At 34.1% G+C, this 19,658-nt stretch overlaps 1 protein-coding gene and 1 long non-coding RNA gene across 6 annotated transcripts; one reads left to right on the forward strand and one right to left on the reverse strand.

Moving 5' to 3' along the window:
* Nucleotides 1-3,369: 3,369 nt before the first annotated feature.
* On the reverse strand, nucleotides 3,370-17,677 carry LOC116416853 (ATP-dependent RNA helicase MAK5-like). 5 transcript variants are annotated; one of them, XM_031927072.1, is made up of 7 exons: nucleotides 15,114-15,226; nucleotides 14,843-14,982; nucleotides 14,708-14,762; nucleotides 4,216-4,328; nucleotides 3,932-4,130; nucleotides 3,596-3,852; nucleotides 3,370-3,510 (listed from the first exon to the last, which is right to left on the reverse strand). In XM_031927072.1, the coding sequence occupies exons 5-7, from the start codon at nucleotides 4,074-4,076 to the stop codon at nucleotides 3,382-3,384; spliced, it is 531 nt and encodes a 176-aa protein (XP_031782932.1). In that variant the 5' UTR covers nucleotides 4,077-4,130; nucleotides 4,216-4,328; nucleotides 14,708-14,762; nucleotides 14,843-14,982; nucleotides 15,114-15,226; the 3' UTR covers nucleotides 3,370-3,381. The 5 variants fall into 5 exon arrangements, with proteins under 5 accessions (XP_031782932.1, XP_031782931.1, XP_031782930.1 ...); XM_031927071.1 differs by lacking the exon at nucleotides 15,114-15,226 and adding an exon at nucleotides 16,908-17,677 and having other exon boundaries at nucleotides 14,708-14,982; XM_031927070.1 differs by having other exon boundaries at nucleotides 3,932-4,133; nucleotides 14,708-14,982.
* On the forward strand, nucleotides 15,221-16,531 carry LOC116416856. Its single transcript, XR_004227184.1, has 2 exons — nucleotides 15,221-15,482; nucleotides 15,577-16,531. It is a non-coding gene; the product is annotated as an uncharacterized LOC116416856 (long non-coding RNA).
* Nucleotides 17,678-19,658: the final 1,981 nt, after the last annotated feature.

Raw genomic sequence — 19,658 nt, forward strand, 5'->3', positions numbered from 1 at the left:
AGGTTTCTGAAGTTGGTCCTATCTTGTAGTTCCCTTTGAGCAGGTGGTATACTAGTTTGACGTTTGGAGACTGACTCGGCTGCACCGTTTGCCGCATTCTCAGATGGTCTGATTCCAATTCCATTGTCCTCGTTCTCAACTTCTTTTACTTTTTCAGGATTCCTTGGTGGGTTGTTGACATCTTCTCTAACTTCGTTGTTTGTTTCAGGTACCAGCAGCAGATCTTCCTTGTCTTCATCGTCTACTTCTTCAGTCTTTTCAGCTTTTTCAGGTCCTATTTCAGCCTCATTGAATTTTACATGACGAGCTACTGACACCTTCATATTCTCTGGACATAGTAGTCTGTAGTTCGTTGAGTTGTCTTCATAGCCGACCATGATCATCTTGGTAGCCTGATCGTCGAACTTTCTGGTGTGAATTTTTGGTATATATTTGTATGCACTACAGCCGAATACTCTCAAGTGACTCAGATCTGGTTTCTTCCCAGTCCACAATTCATATGTCGTCTTGATTTTGTTCTTACTTGGAGTCAGCACTCTGTTCAGTATGTATACAGCTGTGTTTACAGCTTCCGTCCAAAGTGTATTTGGCAACTTTGATGCTTTCAGCATTGTCCTGGCACACTCAACGATGGTACGGTTTTCTCTCTCCGCCTTATCATTCTGTTCTGGTGTATAAGGTGCTGTTCGCTCATGCACTATGCCTCTTGACTCCAAATATTCTTCAAGTCTTCTGTTGACGTACTCCTTGCCATTGTCGCTTCTTAGTGTTTTCATAGTCCTGCCAAACTTGTTTCTGATGAGTTTTTCAAATGCCATGAACCGATCTGTCACATCAGACTTGTGTTTTATGAAATACACTACTCTGTATGAAGTCGCATCATCTATAAAGGAAACATAGTATGATGCTCCTCCTAGAGAGACTTCAGACATAGGACCACACACATCACTGTGAAACATTTCATCCGGCTCAGTGCTCCTTTCTACCTCTTTGCTGAAGAGTAGTTTGTGTGGCTTTCCTATTTGACAGCCTTCACAGAAGAACTCGTCTGCGACACTAACACTGACTCCTTTTACTAGATTTTTGGACACTAGACTTTGAAGAGAACAAAGATTTAAGTGTCCCATCCTCTTGTGCCAAACTTTCACGTCAGCTGTGGCTACATTAGCTTTCCGCTGTTCAGACGTCTGTACTAGCAAGCATATCCTATAGACTAAGTTTGTCTGTTTGACACCTGTTGCAATAATCTCGCCTTCGCGCGAGATGTTGACGACGTCTCCACTGAAGCTGATGGTCAATCCATTTTTTGTACAGACTCCCACTGAGTATAGATTTTTGCCCATGCTCGGCACATAGAGAACATTGTCTATTTGTGCGTCTAGCCACTCGCCGTTTATCAGCCGCTTAACACGAACCGAGCCTTCTCCCACAACTGCACACTCGTGATTGTCGCCGAGCACGATGGTGCTGCCCTCGTGCCTCGGTCGATAATTTACCAGCCACTCTCTTCTGAAAGTTATGTGGGCTGACGCACCGCTGTCGGTAAGCCAGATATCTTCGAGCTTTGCGTTTAAAATCTTTTTCCGTTGCTCCGAAGTTGGCTCCGAAAAATAAACACCAGCGTCTCTCTGTGCTAAGTCACCTTGCCCGTGTCTCGTCGCTGTCCTGCTCGAAGTGACCAGCGCACAATTGCCGTGAGACTCTTTCTCTTGTTTACTATTCTTCTGCGGACATTCGCGCGCGTAATGTCCCTTTTCGGAGCACACATAACACTGAATATTGTTTTTAGACTCACGGAAATTTTTCTTTTTCTTCGCGTTAAATTTTGGAGCACCTTGAGTAGCATTTCTCGTCGTAGCTGCCAGCGCAGTTTCCTCTTTTTCTTCCGCTGTCATGTAGACGTCTTCCTCGATAGTCAAGCTTGTAAAAGCTCGATAGTTTGACGAGTTGACTCCATGACTCCCCGAAAATTTTTTTTTTTTACAAAATCCAGGTGAATTTTTTTTACAAAATCCAGGTGAATTTTTTTTACAAAATCCAGGTGGATTTTTTTTACAAAATCCAGGTGGATTTTTTTTACAAAATCCAGGTAAAATGAAGGGTAAGTGTTATACAAATAATGAGAAATAATGTGCATTTGTTTTAATAAATACGTTATATTGTAATATATACATATTTAATAAATATACAGTTTTCTTGTAATTTTGATTCGAAATTGAACTATACACTGATCTACTTGTTATTTTTACGATAGTCTTTTCTGCATGTATTGATCTGCTCCGTAAAATAGTGGTTCATTTGTTCTAGCTTTGTCTTTATCGCGTTATTATCTTTTGTTACTCGCTTATAAATATAATAGCGGAGGCCTCCTTTTGGAAAAAAACCCAAGTAAATAATTTAGGAAAATTATCTTAAAAAGAAATATGTCTTAAAAGAGTTATAACGATAAGAAAATTAAGGCCCATATTTAAATAAGAGTATTCTGTGCTCCGTAAATTAATTAAATACATAAATAATATCCATATGAAAAATAGTAAAATTGAATTATTCTACTTTAATTCAAGTAATCTGAATTTGAGGATAATAAAATGTAAAAATAATTCCCATTTTGCGTACTTTACTACCAAAACAACTCTTTTAAATAATGGAACTAGTACAATTAGCAATCTTACTTTGAATTGCATCAACTTTAAGCGATGAAATAGCCCTCCTTTTGTTAATACCGTTTGGAGTCTGCACGTTTGGATTTTCTTTGAGGCACCTTTTTATTAGTTCATTACTTTCATAAAACCCACATAGCATACATTGGTAAATAAACTTTCCGTCTTTTTTTTTCATCCACATCGAAAAATCATCATTTTTGAATGAAAAGTCGTGTTTAATATATACCATGTTCACTTTTAGGAGTACCCATTGTTGGACAATCCATGTTTTTGATCGACGCTTTATTCGGTGATATTTCTTGCAAATATTAATATTATATTTTAATATTTTTTGTACTAAATTTACAATTTACAGATCTGCATGAAAAATATATAGTAGAAATTGAAATAGACCCTTACCATGTATGGCGTTGACGTAGCTGAAACTAGGATAATTTCTTTAAAAACATATATTTTTTGAATGCTATTGAACTATAATTTTTAAATTATGAAAGTACTTACCTTTACTATCCCTTTCTATGTTTGGTATCAAAATAGACATTTGAAGTTTCTCATTTAGAATTCGTAAGGATTCTATCCTATCTTGGTGAGCAGCATATTTCTTTTTTAAATCCTCATATAGTAGTTTATAGTTTTTTACTTCTTTTTCTGGTGAAATCATTTTTTGAAGCACGACTGTGGCATGCGGAAGTGCATTTTTTTTTTATATTATCATAGTTTACAAGGTTTTTATCTTGCGTTTACTTTTTGGCATATTTAATGGTGCTTCGTCTTGCAGTTTTAACATTTTTGCTTCCAACATTTTCTTTTGTTCGATTTGTTTTTTTTCTTTTAACTGGCGTCTATTCTGAAAAAAATTAACTTAATAAATATTAGCAATAAATCTTGAAAAATAAACACATTTTAGTAATTATATGCATTTTTATCAATACCTGTTTAACTTTCTGTTTGTTGTTGATACTTTCTTCATCAGTTTCTTCTTCTTCTTCTTCGCTAACTTTATCTTTGTTTTTTGCTTTTACTTCTTCATCCCCCGAGCTTTCGGTTTTTTCGTCCCCTGAGCTTTCGGGTTCTTCGTTGTTATCAGTATCTTCAGTATTTTCGTGCTTTTTTTTGTATCTGTCTTTTATGCTATTTTTTAGCGGGAGGAAAATAGCCCTATTCTTTTGTGTAAGACTTTCTTTAAAATCTGCCAAGACAACATTTGATTACAAACAAAATTTTTACTAATATAAATATTTAGCATACAAATTTTAAAAGCAGCTTACCGCATAGTTGTCCTATTTGTATACCATACTTTCTTAATTCTGAGTTTCGATTGTCTTGGTACCAGCATGTATATACAAACTTCTTATCATAATCTTTTGCATCTTTTGGAGGTTTATCTTTTAGACATTTTGGTCTTTTGGACATTTATAATTGTCAATTATGAATTTCACTTTGGCATGAGTTATTGCGTCCATTGTACTGCTGAAAACAAATAAAATGTGATTCTGTGATCAGGTGCACACTTGCGTAGAAACATAAAGATATTAAAGTATTGGTTTACCACCTTGACGATGGGTACGCCTCTGGTGTTGTAAACCTGGAGTGCGACATTGTTTCTCAGTGGTTGCAAATTGGACTCCGAGAACATGAAGGTGTCCTTGTTCTTGAGATACGGTTCTGAAGTAAAATTATACAGAGAAAATGTTATTATTGTTATTCTATTCTTACAAAATTATACATCTTGATAAAATTTAGTCTGCTGTTGCGCTAGTTATTATAAAAATAGTAAGTAGCTTAATGATGTGTGATATTAACAACTTGTATGAATGAACCCAATTTCATTTTATAGCTTAGATCAAATATATCCTCTCTCAAAAAAGTTATGGCCTTTGTTGTGAAGCCTCTAAAGCTTGAACGTGATTGATCGCCTTGTTTGTTGAGGTTAGAATTTTGAAACAATATGATTTTTTACAGTAGACATGAAGAAAATTGTTATTTTATTAAATCTAGTAAAATTATAACTTTTTAATGCATTATGAGGCATATGAATTCAATAAATGTTAGTTTTGGGTAGCTTACAAAAATTCTCTCTGAGTCGGCAATTTGGTCAAAATTTCAACTTTTTTGTTAAAAGACATAGGTGAATAAAAAAATACTAGCTGATTCTACATAAAAAAGGGGATAAAAAAAGGTATCTATGAATTTTTCTGTAAACCTAATAGATTTTGAATTAAAAACATAAATAAACTTGATTTTTCAATATTCAGCTATTTTTAGTGACACTGTGAACTAGCAATTATGGAAAATTTTTTTGTCTGTATATGTTATAGCCAACCAATTAACTTTTCATGCGTGTAGACAAATGTTAACCGATTACACAACTTGTTTTGTAAATTCCAGAGGAAACTATCACATTATTACTGACACCTCGTAAAAAGAATCAACGTCAACCAAGTAGCCACATTATCTAAGGCAGCGTCAATAAATCTAGATATTAATAACACAGCCCCACAATAAAAAAAAATTGTAAGTCCCAAAAACTTGACCACGGTACTTATATGTTGGGATCGCTGAATCCGAATCCAGGGTCATTTTAACCCCATCAGATCTTAAGTCAAGGTCAAATAGGGGTCAAATTATCAAAATACATTAAGAAAAGACTAAACCATGGTATCTTGGGGTTTTTGGTGTCGCTGAATGCGAATTCGGGGTCAGTTTAACCCCATCAGAACTTTCTCAAGGTCAGTTGAAGGTCAAATTATCGAAATACATGAAACATACACTAAAACCATGGTATCTTGGGATTTTTTCGGGCGCTGAATCCGAATCCGGGCTTATTACAACCCTATCAGGTCATGGTCAAGGTCAGTTGAAGGTCAAATCATAAAGTGTGTATCTTACGTCTATGGTAAGTCTAACATTATCAACAAGTCGCTCTGCCTGTTTAACATCTTTTTAATGTGTTTTCTCACTCGATTGAGTGATTTTTCGCAACGAGAAGGATCCTCTAACCGGCTAGCACGCTAGTGCTAAAAAAAACCACGGCTTTTCGTGTGTTTTACGGGCCTGGAGGATTTTTTTTCGCAAGCTGGTGATAACATAACCTCATCTCAACCACTGAACGACTGCTGACGGCGAAGATACTCATGGCTGTTCCATCAGGAGGACATAACATCAGTGTTCAACATCGCTAAAAAGGAAAAAAAGGAAAATCACGTTTCTGTGATCATCAGCTCCAAATTCCACCAAACCGAGGTCTTCTTCAGAAATGTTTTGAGGTTAGAAACATATAGCTCTATCTCTCTCTAAAGAGCGCGAGATCAGTTGTCACCGTCGCTGCGCGTCTAGTACCAATTTTCGCCACCAGAGTGCAACACCATCGACTCTGGAAAAACGTTGGCACCTATAACTGATCGGCCATGGTAATTTTGGCGCGTGTCTCAAGAATCTGCTAGAGTGGGAGTTTTGAAAATTGAAAAAGGAAGGAAGGTTTCTTTCTTTTCTCTCGAAAATTTTGATAAGCATTACAAGCTGAAAAAACACATACGTCCTCACATGCCAAAATGGCGCCGGGCCGAAACAAGCCTCCTGACAAGTGTCGCAGTAATTTTGCATGTTGCAAACAAAAACCTGCAACAACAGCAGTGTGCGTGATCTGTGATGAGGCATATCACCTTAGCTGCCTTAAGAACAAGAATGAAAACTTTAAATTCATTGGTAATAACCTTATAGTATGCTCTGAACACAGTGATCGGAACATAAACTCAAAAATTGATGAGGATGTCCTGAGTGAGTCGGCATCACTTTTAATTGCACAGATTAAACTAAAAAAATCAGAAGATGTGAGGAATGACCTTCTGGCAGAAACTAGTAACAAGACTCAAGACTTGCAAGAAACTGATTCCATAGATGAAAGTGATCTTGAACTGCTGAAAACGGAAAACATGCTGTTAAGGAGATTAGTTAGTGAATTAACTGAGAAAAATGACCTCCTAAAAGAAAAATTACAAAACACCAGAAGTAAAACTGACAACAATGTCCTTACATACTCAGATGCCATGAAGTACTCTAGATCAATCCATAAAAAAATTCCTAAAATATCTGTAAGAAAAAACAACAACAGTAATATAGATGTTATGAAATCAGTTATTGAATGTCTAACAGCTGAAAAAAACATCCAACCAAAGAACATCTACGTAAATAAAAATGAAGAAGTCATTATAAGCTGTCTTAATGAGAATAGTGCGGTATTGACAGAGACAGTACTAAAGGAAAAACTAGAGGACCAATGTGATGTTATGAAAAATGAACTCAACAACCCGAAAATTAAGATAGTAGGTATAGATAATCACGCAAATATGGACATCAAGGATATTGAAAAGGACATAAACGAAAGGAACTTCAGTTATTTTGAAAAGGGAGGACAAGTCCTACACATGTATAAGAATAATTATAATAGCTTGAGTACGGTCATAATGGAAGTCCCAGCTGACATCTACAAGCATATAAGAGAAAATAATAACAAAGTTTTTGTTGGATATCAGCAATGCAAAGCCTATGATTTGGTTAACGTTTGCCCATGTTTCAAGTGCGGTAGATTTGGACACAGTTCCAGGAAATGCCAAAATGAGTTTCTGTGTTTGAAATGTTCCGGGAAGAATAATACGTGTAATTGTGATAAAGATTATGCTAAGTGCATTAACTGTCACTATAGTAACACAAAATACAAGTCAAAGTTAGACACGAAACATCATACTTATGACTCTAGCTTGTGCAGCATCTTGAAATAGAAAATTGACAGATATATTGACTCTATTGATTACCCGATAAAACCTACTCTACCTGAAACTGAATCGATCTATCACAGCATAGAATTGGCAAACAGGCGTAAAGTATCCACAGAGGCTAATAATGTCGTAGATAGTGAACAACAGGAAAATGACATTCCACGCAACAAAACAAAGCCAGAAACTGAACACAACAGAAGACCAATCACAAGACGTGATCCACAAATTCCACTGAACCATCTAAAACCGCAATCCTCTGCATTGTCACCAGCCAACAAGAGTGATAAAAACAAGATCAAGAAATAGGTAAAAATGGATATTTTTGATTATTTGGATAGGTTTCAAAATGAATCGATGCAAAAAGAACGGACATGCGGTAATATTGAAAATTTTAACAAAGCTATAAACAATAAGAAGGACTTTATCATGCATGTAAACATTCGTAATATGAATGCAAATTTTGATAAGCTGAAAATTTTAATAGAAAGTTTAGCTATCAAACCAGCGATTGTGATATGTTCAGAAGCTTTTGAGCAAGTTAATTATAATTTCTATCAACTGAATGGTTCAGATTATGAATATAAAACTTATTATAACGAAAGTAGGATAAACAGGAATGATGGAGTCTTTGTTTTTATCAATAGCAATCTAGTCCAAAATACCAAAGTCATTGAAGCAGGGAGAATTAAAATAATAAATACTAGAATAACCTTAAATGATAAAAGCGGTCTTGAAATATCAGCCATGTATAGGTCACATGGGATACCGAAAACAGAATTTATACTAGATCTTAATAAGTACTTAATTTATAAAAAAAATGTAAAGAATCACTTAGTCATAGGTGATTTTAATATTGACCTGCTAGACTGTGATCATTATAGCCAAGATTTTCTATGTAACTTCCTTGATAAGGGATTTATTCAGGGTTTTGTTGGTATTACAAAGCCAGCTATCGGTAGAGCTAAAGGATCATGTATCGACAGCATTTTCATTAAATTTCACAACATTAACACAGCCACATACAAGCTTAAGCATGATCTAACGGATCATTACCCGATTATCATAGCTGTAAATAAGCTAAAGACAGTAACTAAAGAACCGTATGTTTTCTTAAACTACAAAAAATAATAAATAACGCTAATTCAAGAAACTGGGATGAAATTAGTTCGATACCTGATCCAAACTTGGCTGTAGAAAAATTGTTAAATGAAATCAAGCAATGTGTAGAATTGTCAAAAACAACAAAAAAGGCTAATAGACAAAATGGTAGAAAAAACTGGATTACCGACGCGATAATAAGATCATGTGAAGAATTTTTGTATAATTTGTGGCAACTAGATGTGCAGAATAAACAGCTTAAAATACAGTATAAAACCTACTCTAAAATCTTGGATAAGGTAATTACCGATGCCAAAATGAAATATGAATTGAATCTAGTGCAGAATAATTACAACAACCCAAAAAAACTATGGGAAATAATAAATACAAAAATCGGTAAAGTTAAAAAATCTAATGATGCCATAAATTATATAAAGGTTAATGATAGGAAAATTACAGACAAAGTCGAAATAGCTCAAAATATGAATACTTTCTTCGCGAAATTGGGAGAAAATTAAGTGCAAATATCGTGAAACCTGTAAACGTAGAACTTAGGCTACCTGACATGAATCCTATGTCGATTTTCTTAAAGCCAACCAGTATGGCTGAAATAATAAGTATAATCAATACGCTAAAACTGAAAAATGGGGGATTTGATAAGATAAATGCCAAGACTTTAAAATTGCTATGTAATCATATAGCAGGTCCTCTGACCCATATTTTCAATAAGTGTATTGAAAAAGCGGTATGTCCTGATGCTCTAAAGAGTGCTGAAGTAGTGCCGATTTATAAATCAGGCGAAAAACATAAGATCACGAATTATCGACCTATCTCTCTTATATCTAATGTTGCAAAAATTCTTGAGCGAATTATGTATAATAGAATAAATGATTTTGTAGAAAAGAGTAATATAATTTCTAAGCAACAATTTGGTTTTATGAGAGGGATTGGTACGAAGGATGCTCTGAACTACCTAACCAATGTATTATATAATAATATCGATAAGAGTAAGCCTACGATAATAACCTTTCTAGACCTGGCGAAGGCTTTTGATACTGTTGACCACAGTATACTACTGGCCAAATTATATCGTATTGGAATCAGGGGTCAAGCGTTGGATCTCCTTTCCAGCTATCTAAATTACAGATATCAAGTAGTCAAAATAGACGGTAATGAAAGTGATAGAACTTTAGTTAACACAGGGGTCCCGCAAGGAACGATATTAGGACCGCTACTATTTATCCTGTATATTAATGATGTCTTAAAGAAGATTCCCCCCGAGTCCATAATTTCTTATGCAGATGATACTGCTATTATAGCTACAGGTAAATACTGGATAGAAGCTCAAGTAAACATGAACAATTTCTTAAGTGTAATTGCCGAGTGGCTGGCAATAAACAAGTTGTCCTTAAATGTAGGAAAAACAGTGTGCATGACTTTTGGAAGTAATATTTGAAGCGTACCAGCTCAGATAAATGTTAAAATTCTTGATAAAAGTATAACTAGGGTGGAGAACTTTAAATATTTAGAAGTTGTCTTTGATAGTAATCTAAAGTGGGATAACCACATGCAATATATAGTTGGAAAAACTAAATACCTAGTCTATATTTTTTATAAAATCTCTAAATCAATGCCCATAGAGACACTCAGAATGATTTACTACGCTTTTTTTCATAGTATTATAACTTATGGCATCATTGCTTGGGGCGGTGCATATAGGAATAGCCGAGACCAAGTTCAAAAATTACAAAACAAAATTTTAAAAATCATCAATAAAAATAACTTTTTGTTACAAGACAATCCATTAAATATAGGACAACTGTTTGCTTTCGAAGCTCTTAAACTACACTACTATGATCTCAAAGAAAAATTCTTAGCATCAGATAGTGTTACCAGGAATAGAAGTATTATACCAAAAACAAATAAGAGAATCAGAAATAAGAACAGCTATATGAAAGCAATTAATGTATATAATGAGCTTCCTAATAGACTAAAAGTATTAAATATAAATAAATACCCTCAAAAGAAAATCATAAAAGACTGGATACGATACAACTGTTAGAAAAATAATAAAAGAAAAAAATTGTTTCTGTATGCAATACACAAATTTGTTATTAGAAGCTAATGCCAAATGTATATATCTTAGTTTTAAGTTTTAATTTTAAATTTTGTTTATATTTTTCTTTTACCTTTGTAACCAGACTGCGAACAGGTAATTTTATTTACCTCTGCAGGTTTCCAGGTATGAAATACATACCTTGTAAATTTCTTCTGGTAATAATAAATAAATAAATAAATAAATAAATAAAAGATTCATAAAAAGTAAAATCAAACCATGACATTTAGGGGTTTTTGGGGTCGCTGAATCCGAATCCAGGGTCAGTATAGTCCCATAAGGTTATATTTATGGTCAGTTCAAGGTTAGTTCAAGGTCATGCACGTAAAGAGAGTGAAAAAAATAGTTATAAACTGAAACAATGCAAAAGGTAATGTAAACTATAAAGCAAAGAACAATATATATGCAAGTACAATCGTATCCTTTAAAACTATATCATAGTTTGCTGCTCCTTCATTTACTTTAAATTTGTTAGAAGTATATGCAATTCAATAAAATACCCGTAAAAATATTAAGCCCATTACTCTTTTTTATGGTAACGAACTATTTTATTGTCAAATGATCTACGAAGTGGATTACGCTTCCGCTTCTCCGATGTTGATGGTAGATCTCTTTTTAACGACCAACAGTAATCGGCTAACATATTTACGTCCCATCTTCCTTGGTACCTGCGCTCCATTTCCTTGATATCTTGGTGAAATCTCTCTCTCTGGTCTTCGCTGTAATCACCTAGGTTTTCTGGAAACTCATCAACATGCGAATATAAAAAGTATAATTTTAGATTCATTAGGCAGTCTTGATTTTTGTAACTATTTACTAAATTTAAAACTATTTGTTCGTAATTTGGGCTCTTATGATGTCCAAGAAAATTTTTAATTCCTCTAAACATAACCATTCTTCTCTCTCTCTGTATGATTCATTTTCGTAACAAAAATTTCATCATTTATCATCTTACGAATCTGAGGGACATCGAAAATTCCTTCATTTACTTTAGCATCACTTAATTTGGGAAACTGATTTCGCAGATACTTAAAGCAGCTACCATCTTTGTCTAAAGTTTTTACCCATTGTTTCATAAGTCCCAATTTAATGTGCAGAGGTGGTATAAGAATTTTTGATGGATCAACAAGTGGCTTTTCTTTTATATTCTTAGAACCCGGTTCGAACTTTTTTCTAAGGGGCCAAGCACTCTTTATGTAATGATTCTTTCTATCCCTACTATCCCATTCACATAAATAGCAAGGATATTTTGTGAATCCCGATTGTTGCTCCAGAAGTATTGTTATGATTTTAAGATCCCCACATATTTGCCATTTATGATCATTGTATTTTATCCGGTCTAATATTACTTTCATGTTACAGTACTCTTCATCCAGTATTACTGAATATCCCATGGGAATGGCTGCATAAACATTTGTATTGTGTAACAGAACGGCTTTTAAACTTCTCGTCGACGAATCGATGAACAATCTCCACTCGTTGGGGTTGTAACATCCATGTTTAAAGCAATTCATCAACCCAACTATATCTTTGCAGTAAATTAAGGAAAATTCTTCATCTTTAGCGAAATAATCACGATATTTCTTATCTCTGTCTCGGTAGTAAGAAACTTGAATTTTTCCAGCTTCATTAGTATTTTCTTTTAGCCATGAAGCCAAGTACTCCGCCCCATCCTTTGGTAGGCCCAAATCGCGTATGAGATCATTCACTTTTTCTTGTGTAATTGGACCTTTCTCCTTCTTAGCATTATAGGGGATGTATTCCTCGTCACTTGTATCACTTGTACTAGCAACGTCATTGTCTTCATCAGGCGATTTTTCTTCTTCCGCAATAACATCTCCTTCCTCCATTTCTTCTTCTATCATTTCATCTTTATCATGTCTTTCTAAATTTTCCTTAAGATCCATACTTCCACTTACGTACGTACCCAGTGGATCTTCTCTTTTATCAATTGACGATTCATATATAGGTTTCGTGACACTTTCAACGTTAGCGTAATTAATGTGCGACTTGATTTTACTATTAACTCCATGCAAATTCGTATTACAAAAATAACATTCTTCTTTCCTTAAAGGTTCCTTCTATATCGTAGGCACTTTCATTTTTACTTCAGTTTTACCATTTTTGCCTTTCTGTAGCATTTTCCTACATATTCCGCATATGATTTTAGGAACCCAATCAAATTCGTCAATTTTCATGTCTAAGTCAAACATGTTCTTGTACTGCTCTTTAATATTTGATTGATTTTTCTTCTATTTTTTAGGGTCTCATACTTGCCACAAATGTAACAAAAACTATCCCGTTTTGCTATAAGGCATTCTTGGTCACCAGACCTCAAGTGATAAATTCTTGTAGTATTATAGATCTCTTCGTAAGCCAAGTTTCCCACTAACAAAGAGCTGCGGTCGCTCGATGACGACGCCTGCGGGCCCGCTTGCTCACCCTGACCAGCCGCCGATACTGGGGTTCCGAATCCCTGCATCGTAATTTTTTGCTGTTTGTCTGCCATGACGGCTCTAAAGCCTTCACCCAGGGGTTTAGCTGACCGAAAAAAAGAATCGGTCGTTTCCCACCGTCACCACGTGGAGGTACCCTGGGAGCAAACAAACAGCATATTCATATCCGTTCGTATCAAGTAGGAAATACAAGTGATACAAGTGAGATGAAGATTACTGTAACATGACTTTGGAAACCTTTTGGGAAATAAGACCTTAACACAAACCCAAGATAGTCAACATCAATCGTCTTGGGACTTACACCGAGAGAGACACCCGATAATGAAGACTGCCTAATGAATCTAAAATTACATTTTTTATATTCGCATGTTGATGAGTTTCCAGAAAACCTAGGTGATTACAGCGAAGAGCAGGGAGAGAGATTTCACCAAGATATCAAGGAAATGGAGCGCAGGTACCAAGGAAGATGGTACGTAAATTTGTTAGCAGATTACTGCTGGTCGTTAAAAAGAGATCTACCATCAACATCGGAGAAGCGGAAGCGTAATCCACTTCGTAGATCATTTGACAATAAAATAGTTCGTTACCATAAAAAAGTAATGGGCTTAATATTTTTACGGGTATTTTATTGAATTGCATATACTTCTAACAAATTTAAAGTAAATGAAGGAGCAGCAAACTATGATATAGTTTTAAAGGATACGATTGTACTTGCATATATATTGTTCTTTGCTTTATGGTTTACATTAACTTTTGCATTGTTTCAGTTTATAACTATTTTTTTCACTCTCTTTACGTCCATGACCTTGAACTAACCTTGAACTGACCATAAATATAACCTTATGGGACTATAATGACCCTGGATTCGGATTCAGCGGCCCCAAAAACCCCAAGATACCATGGTTTTAGTGTATTTTTCATGTATTTCGATAATTTGACCTTCAACTGACCTTGAGAAAGTTCTGATGGGGTTAAACTGACCCCGGATTCGCATTCAGCGACACCAAAAATCCCAAGATACCATAGTTTAGTCTTTTCTTAATGTATTTTGATAATTTGACCCCTATTTGACCTTGACTTAAGATCTGATGGGGTTAAAATGACCCTGGATTCGGATTCAGCGATCCCAAAAACATATAAGTACCGTGGTCAAGTTTTTGGGACTTACAATTTTTTTTATTGTGGGGCTGTGTAATTAATATCAGGAACTTATTTTTTCTTTCTCTGGGCTAAGAGGGCTAGAAAGGTACATACTACAACATACTACAATATTAGCATTTAACACTGGTTAATATATCTGTGTAGTTCAAAACACAATGCAAAACGACACACAAGATTTTGTTATTTATATGTATAGATATACTATAACCAATGCACTCTTCTGTGCTTTTCTCTGTTTTTCTCTGCCAGATATTTCTCATGCTCAGTATAGTATACATCTCGCGCTGGTAAAAAATTTTATAAATGTATTATATTATATTATTACTGCACGCAGCCTATATTTTATCAAACGAAAATATATGATCGGTTCACATGGCGGATTTGTATAGCACAGAACAACTGGTTATTCCGTTAACTTTTATGATGTGATATACTTACAAATGACTGTCGTTATTAAGATATAAAAATTATCTTAGTATTCGACTTCTAAATGCTGCACAGTCCGACAAAACATTTCATTTTCGTCAACGAAAATAAGTAGTTTGGTGAAACAGCCATATTGTTGCCTCAAACCTTAAAGATGCCGGATCCGCATAACCAAGAACAAAGAAGTCGTTGCGATGTTGCCGTATGGTTCATGGTTTATTTTCTGTTCCACCTCTATTCGTCCAAATTCTGTGTTTCGTGTCAGAGAGCCCGATTTGAAAAAAAATCTATAATTTGCAAAATTCAATGAAATATTAATTGCTTTAGATTCTAGTTCAATTAATAAATATAGAAAATAATTTTTTTTCACTTTGTTTTTGTTTATGCAACACTTTTTTATACTTATATTAAGACTTACGGTAGTACCAAGCTCCATCACTAGGTGCCACAAATGGTCTATTATACTTCTCTCATAAGCTGAGTTTAGCAGCTATAGACATGTATATGCCTTCACCTGCCACAGTCAAAAGTGCAAATGCCGAATTTACAGTTTACAGCTTCCCGAATAAATAGAAAATTAAAGCGGAAAAGTGTATTTCAAAAACCATTTACTGCGTACGAAAGACTTGTATAATGAATAAACAGTCTTCGTATACTTAGTCTGTATATAACATAACCGTATAACCCGTGGGTATGATAAAGCGGCCACATAACCGTAAAAGTTAAAGTTACCGTAACTGTTATAAAAGCTAAAAAGAATTGTGCTAAAATGTCAGACGGAAATCAGGTATAGTATAATAAATTTGTAAAAATATCTACCACTTTGCATTCTTGTAAAACTATAGAATGATACTAATTGAAAATGCTTTTTTCAATCGTAGGCAAATGATGGTGCAAATATTGGAAATGGTAGTTGAAGCGAATCATTTCAAGACTCTAATTTTGACAGAATTTCTCCTATAACAATGACAACACATGATTCAAGTTTATGTTCTGAATATGAAAACATTTTCGATGTCAGTGGAGATCGTACAGGAAACACGACAGCTAGTTTCAGGCGATTATTGGAATGTGATAGTCAATCAAGTGGGAATGAAAATAATTCTACTGTTAAATCATAAATTATATACTTTTATAATTACAAATATATTTTAATTTTTATAACTCGTATAATTGCAAATATTTTCCTTTAAAAAATCGCTGGTTCAAATTTATATTGATTTACAGTATATCATCAATTTTATTAAATAGACATTTTGCTTCATTACAGACTCATATATCAATTTATTTAATTTAATACAGCTCTGCACAAGTTTACTCAATATAAACCCATTAAAACATTCACTGAGACTTGTCGAGTACATTAGTTAAAAATTGCAAGTTTTGCTTGGTATCGGTCATTTTGGTCAAAATTTCAAATCAGCTAATTAAAATGATAACACAATGAATTATATTTTAATTTATGTATCAGCTCTTGGCATTTTAATAAATAGTAAATATCAATAACTTTTTGAGTAAATAAAAATAGTAAATATTCTAATGGATTTATATTGAGTAAACTTTTTTTAAACAAGACATTTTGCATTATTATAAATAACGACTATTAATTTGTTTAATTAGATAGCATGATATGATGAAATAAAAGTTAATGACTTGGTTTGGTTAAGTGGAAAGAAGTGTAGGTAGTGTCATGTACGCGTATCACATAATCTTTGTAGAGATTGTAGAGTAGGGCTGTTTTGAATGAAGCATATTAGAATACTAATGAAATAGAACTATTAGCAAATAGAATTATTCGCAAAAATTATGAATAAATGTAGTTCTTTCATTGTAAGCAAATAAATTTGTATATGCTTATCCTAACCTCCTAACCTCAAATTGCCTCCCTCTACCTCCGCCAGAATTTCCCTGTTGGAAATAGTTGGTTGAAGACGATAAGATGTATTATCGACTTGAATAGTGAATCTTAATGCCATTTTTTGCATTAGGGTTTGATAAACTGCGATATAAGTCGATATAGACCGATATAGGTCGATATAGGCCGATAAAAACTCCATGCGAAAAATTACAAAATAAATCGATACAATTCAAGATGATATTGAGTATATTGATTTCAATTGTAATTTTTCACATAGAGCTTTTATCGACCTATATCAACCTTTATCGGCCTATATCGATTTATATCGATTTATATCGCATTTTATTAACATACGTTTTTTACCCAAAATACCCTGGTAGAATTTTCACCAGTCCGGCTGGCCTGGTCGCTAAGCGATGGTATTTTACGTGAGGAAAACTGGGCAAAACTGGCCAGAAATTTTTGCAGTGCTATAAGCGTTTTTTATCATAGTGCGCGTGACGATTTTCGAGTATGCTCTCCCTCCTCTTTTAACAATTCGGGTCACGAATATCACACGGTCGATTAGTCATTATCCTTGGACCGTTTCATTGGCGTTTACTCTACGATGCCAGGGAGAGAAACGCCGCATACCTCTTCACGTATAGAAAAGACGACGCGTAGGCTCGTTTTTATGCTTTCACTCTCGATTAGGGCTGTCTGCGTGTTACGGCCTTTACTTCGTTCGGGCCGCAATTAACGAGTAGAAACGAGCCTACGGGTCGCAGTTTCTATAGAAGTGAGGTTATGCGTTAAACGCCATACTTCACGCGTGGTATGATAAAAAGTTGTATACGCCACTTGGGAGAGAAACGGGCTATCATGCTCACGTATTTGCAACTTACACATGCCCGTTTCTCTTCTACGTAGCGTAATATATTATTATATTACTTTTGAATTCAGAACACAAAGCACTTTATACCGTATTTAATGCATTATTATACAATTTTCACGCTAATATCGTAAATTTATTAACAGATGAAATCGATCATTCCGATGCTGATAATTGTAATACATTACATCAATCGATTGGGAATGTTGATAGTATTTCAAGCATTGATGCACGATTACAAAGAATGGATAACCCCTGGTAAAAATAACTCATTAAATCCGATTCAAAAGGTAATAGGTTGTAATTGGATTTCTTAATCGGAAATTATTCAATTAAAACCAATTTAATCGATTAAAATCTATTTAATCTGATTATAACTTTTAGTCGGTTTTAATCGGATTCAATCAGTTGTATTTTTCAACAAATATAACATTTTATTTAAAAACACAACTGTTTAAATCCGATTAAGACCGACTAAAACTTATAGATACTTATAGACCGACTAAACTTATCAGATTAAATAGATTTTAATCGATTAAATAGGTTTTAATACGATAATTTCCGATTAAGAAATCCAAATATTATCTTTCGAATCGGATTTAATAAGTTATTTTTACCAGGGACGTTAATGGTAACCCTGTTGAAAATAATAACGTCATTTTATGACGTCATTTGACGCTACAAATTGGAACCTTTTATGACGTCATTATTTTCAACAGGTTGTACTTCTAAATACTTATACTCTTAAATACTTTGAAATTGATAAAATGGTTGCCTATATAGGCGCTACCATCCGGATGGTAGTACGGAAAATGGGGGCTAATGTCCAAGAAATGAATAATTTTTAATTATTCTATTAAACAAAAAATATTTAAAAAACATTATTTCTTTGGCGTTAGCCCCCATTTTCCGTACTACCATCCGGGTGGTAGCACCTATATAGGCAACCATTTGATCAATTTTAAAGTATTTAAGAGTATAAGTATTTAGAAGTACAACCTGTTGAAAATAATGACGTCATAAAAGATTCCAATTTGTAGCGTCAAATGACGTCATATAATTACGTAATTTAACGTCAATTAATGACGTCATAAAATTACGTTATTATTTTCAACAGGGAATAAATAAAATTACAAGTTGCAATTAGCATGTTTCTGTCATCCTTTTAAGTCACATGAACAAGCGTAATTTGTTATAAAATTCTTAGTAAAAATTAGGTGACGTCTTATCTTGTAATGTAATATGTATAAAATTTTCCTGATTAAAACCAATGCTTTATACCTCAACCATTGTATGAATCTTCAAATGTAAATATGAAATGTAGGGATTTTTTTATTAACAATATAAATATTGCCCACATGAAAATATTCATATAGATCTCATTAAATCTCATATAGATCTTATCGACATCCCTGTACGAATTTCAATTTTTACACGGGTGATATATAAATAGATACCCTAGTGGAAATAATTTGCTATGCCAAACAATGTCAAACTATGCTAACCATGTCAAGCTGTGCCACATTGTGCCTTGTTGTGCTAGACCTATGCCAATTCGGACATTTTGCACGATTTGGCATATTTTGGCACAGTAAGGCACAATGGAGTATAGTTTCGCACAGTTTGACACAATATTAGATTTTAAGAATTAAAAATGTTTTTTCGAATTTTTGTTTCAAATTTCAAGCACAGTTTGCTACAATATGGCCTAGCATGGCATAACCTGGCATAATATGGCATAACATCCCTCAAACAATTTTATATAAAATAAATCGATCTGAGGCTGAATTGAAGCGTACCAGTCGGAAACCTAACCGCCTGAGCTATTTTTCTTATAATAATAGTGTAACTGTTTCAACCTATAAATAGTATCTAATAGAACTATGAACTTATAAAAAGTTGTTATTAACTAACAAAAATATTCTAATGTCTCATAAAATTAAAATTATTTATTTATAGATGTATGTAAACTGTGCCAAACTGTGCCAAACTGTGCCAAACCGTGTCAAACTGTGTCAAACTGTGCTAAACTATACCATATTATGTCAGGCTTTGACAAACTGTGCCGATTTCTGCCAGACTGTGCCAGAATTACGAGATAACGTAAAAAATGTTTTCACTATTCAAAAAATTCGATACATTGTGCCATATTGTGGTATACTGTGCCACACCGTCCCAAACATCACCAAACCATGCCAAGCTGTGCTAAATCGTGCGAAATGTCCGACCCCGAT

The sequence above is a fragment of the Nasonia vitripennis genome (assembly GCF_009193385.2).
Source record: "Nasonia vitripennis strain AsymCx chromosome 3 unlocalized genomic scaffold, Nvit_psr_1.1 chr3_random0009, whole genome shotgun sequence".
In the NCBI taxonomy this organism is placed as follows: Eukaryota; Metazoa; Arthropoda; class Insecta; order Hymenoptera; family Pteromalidae; genus Nasonia; species Nasonia vitripennis.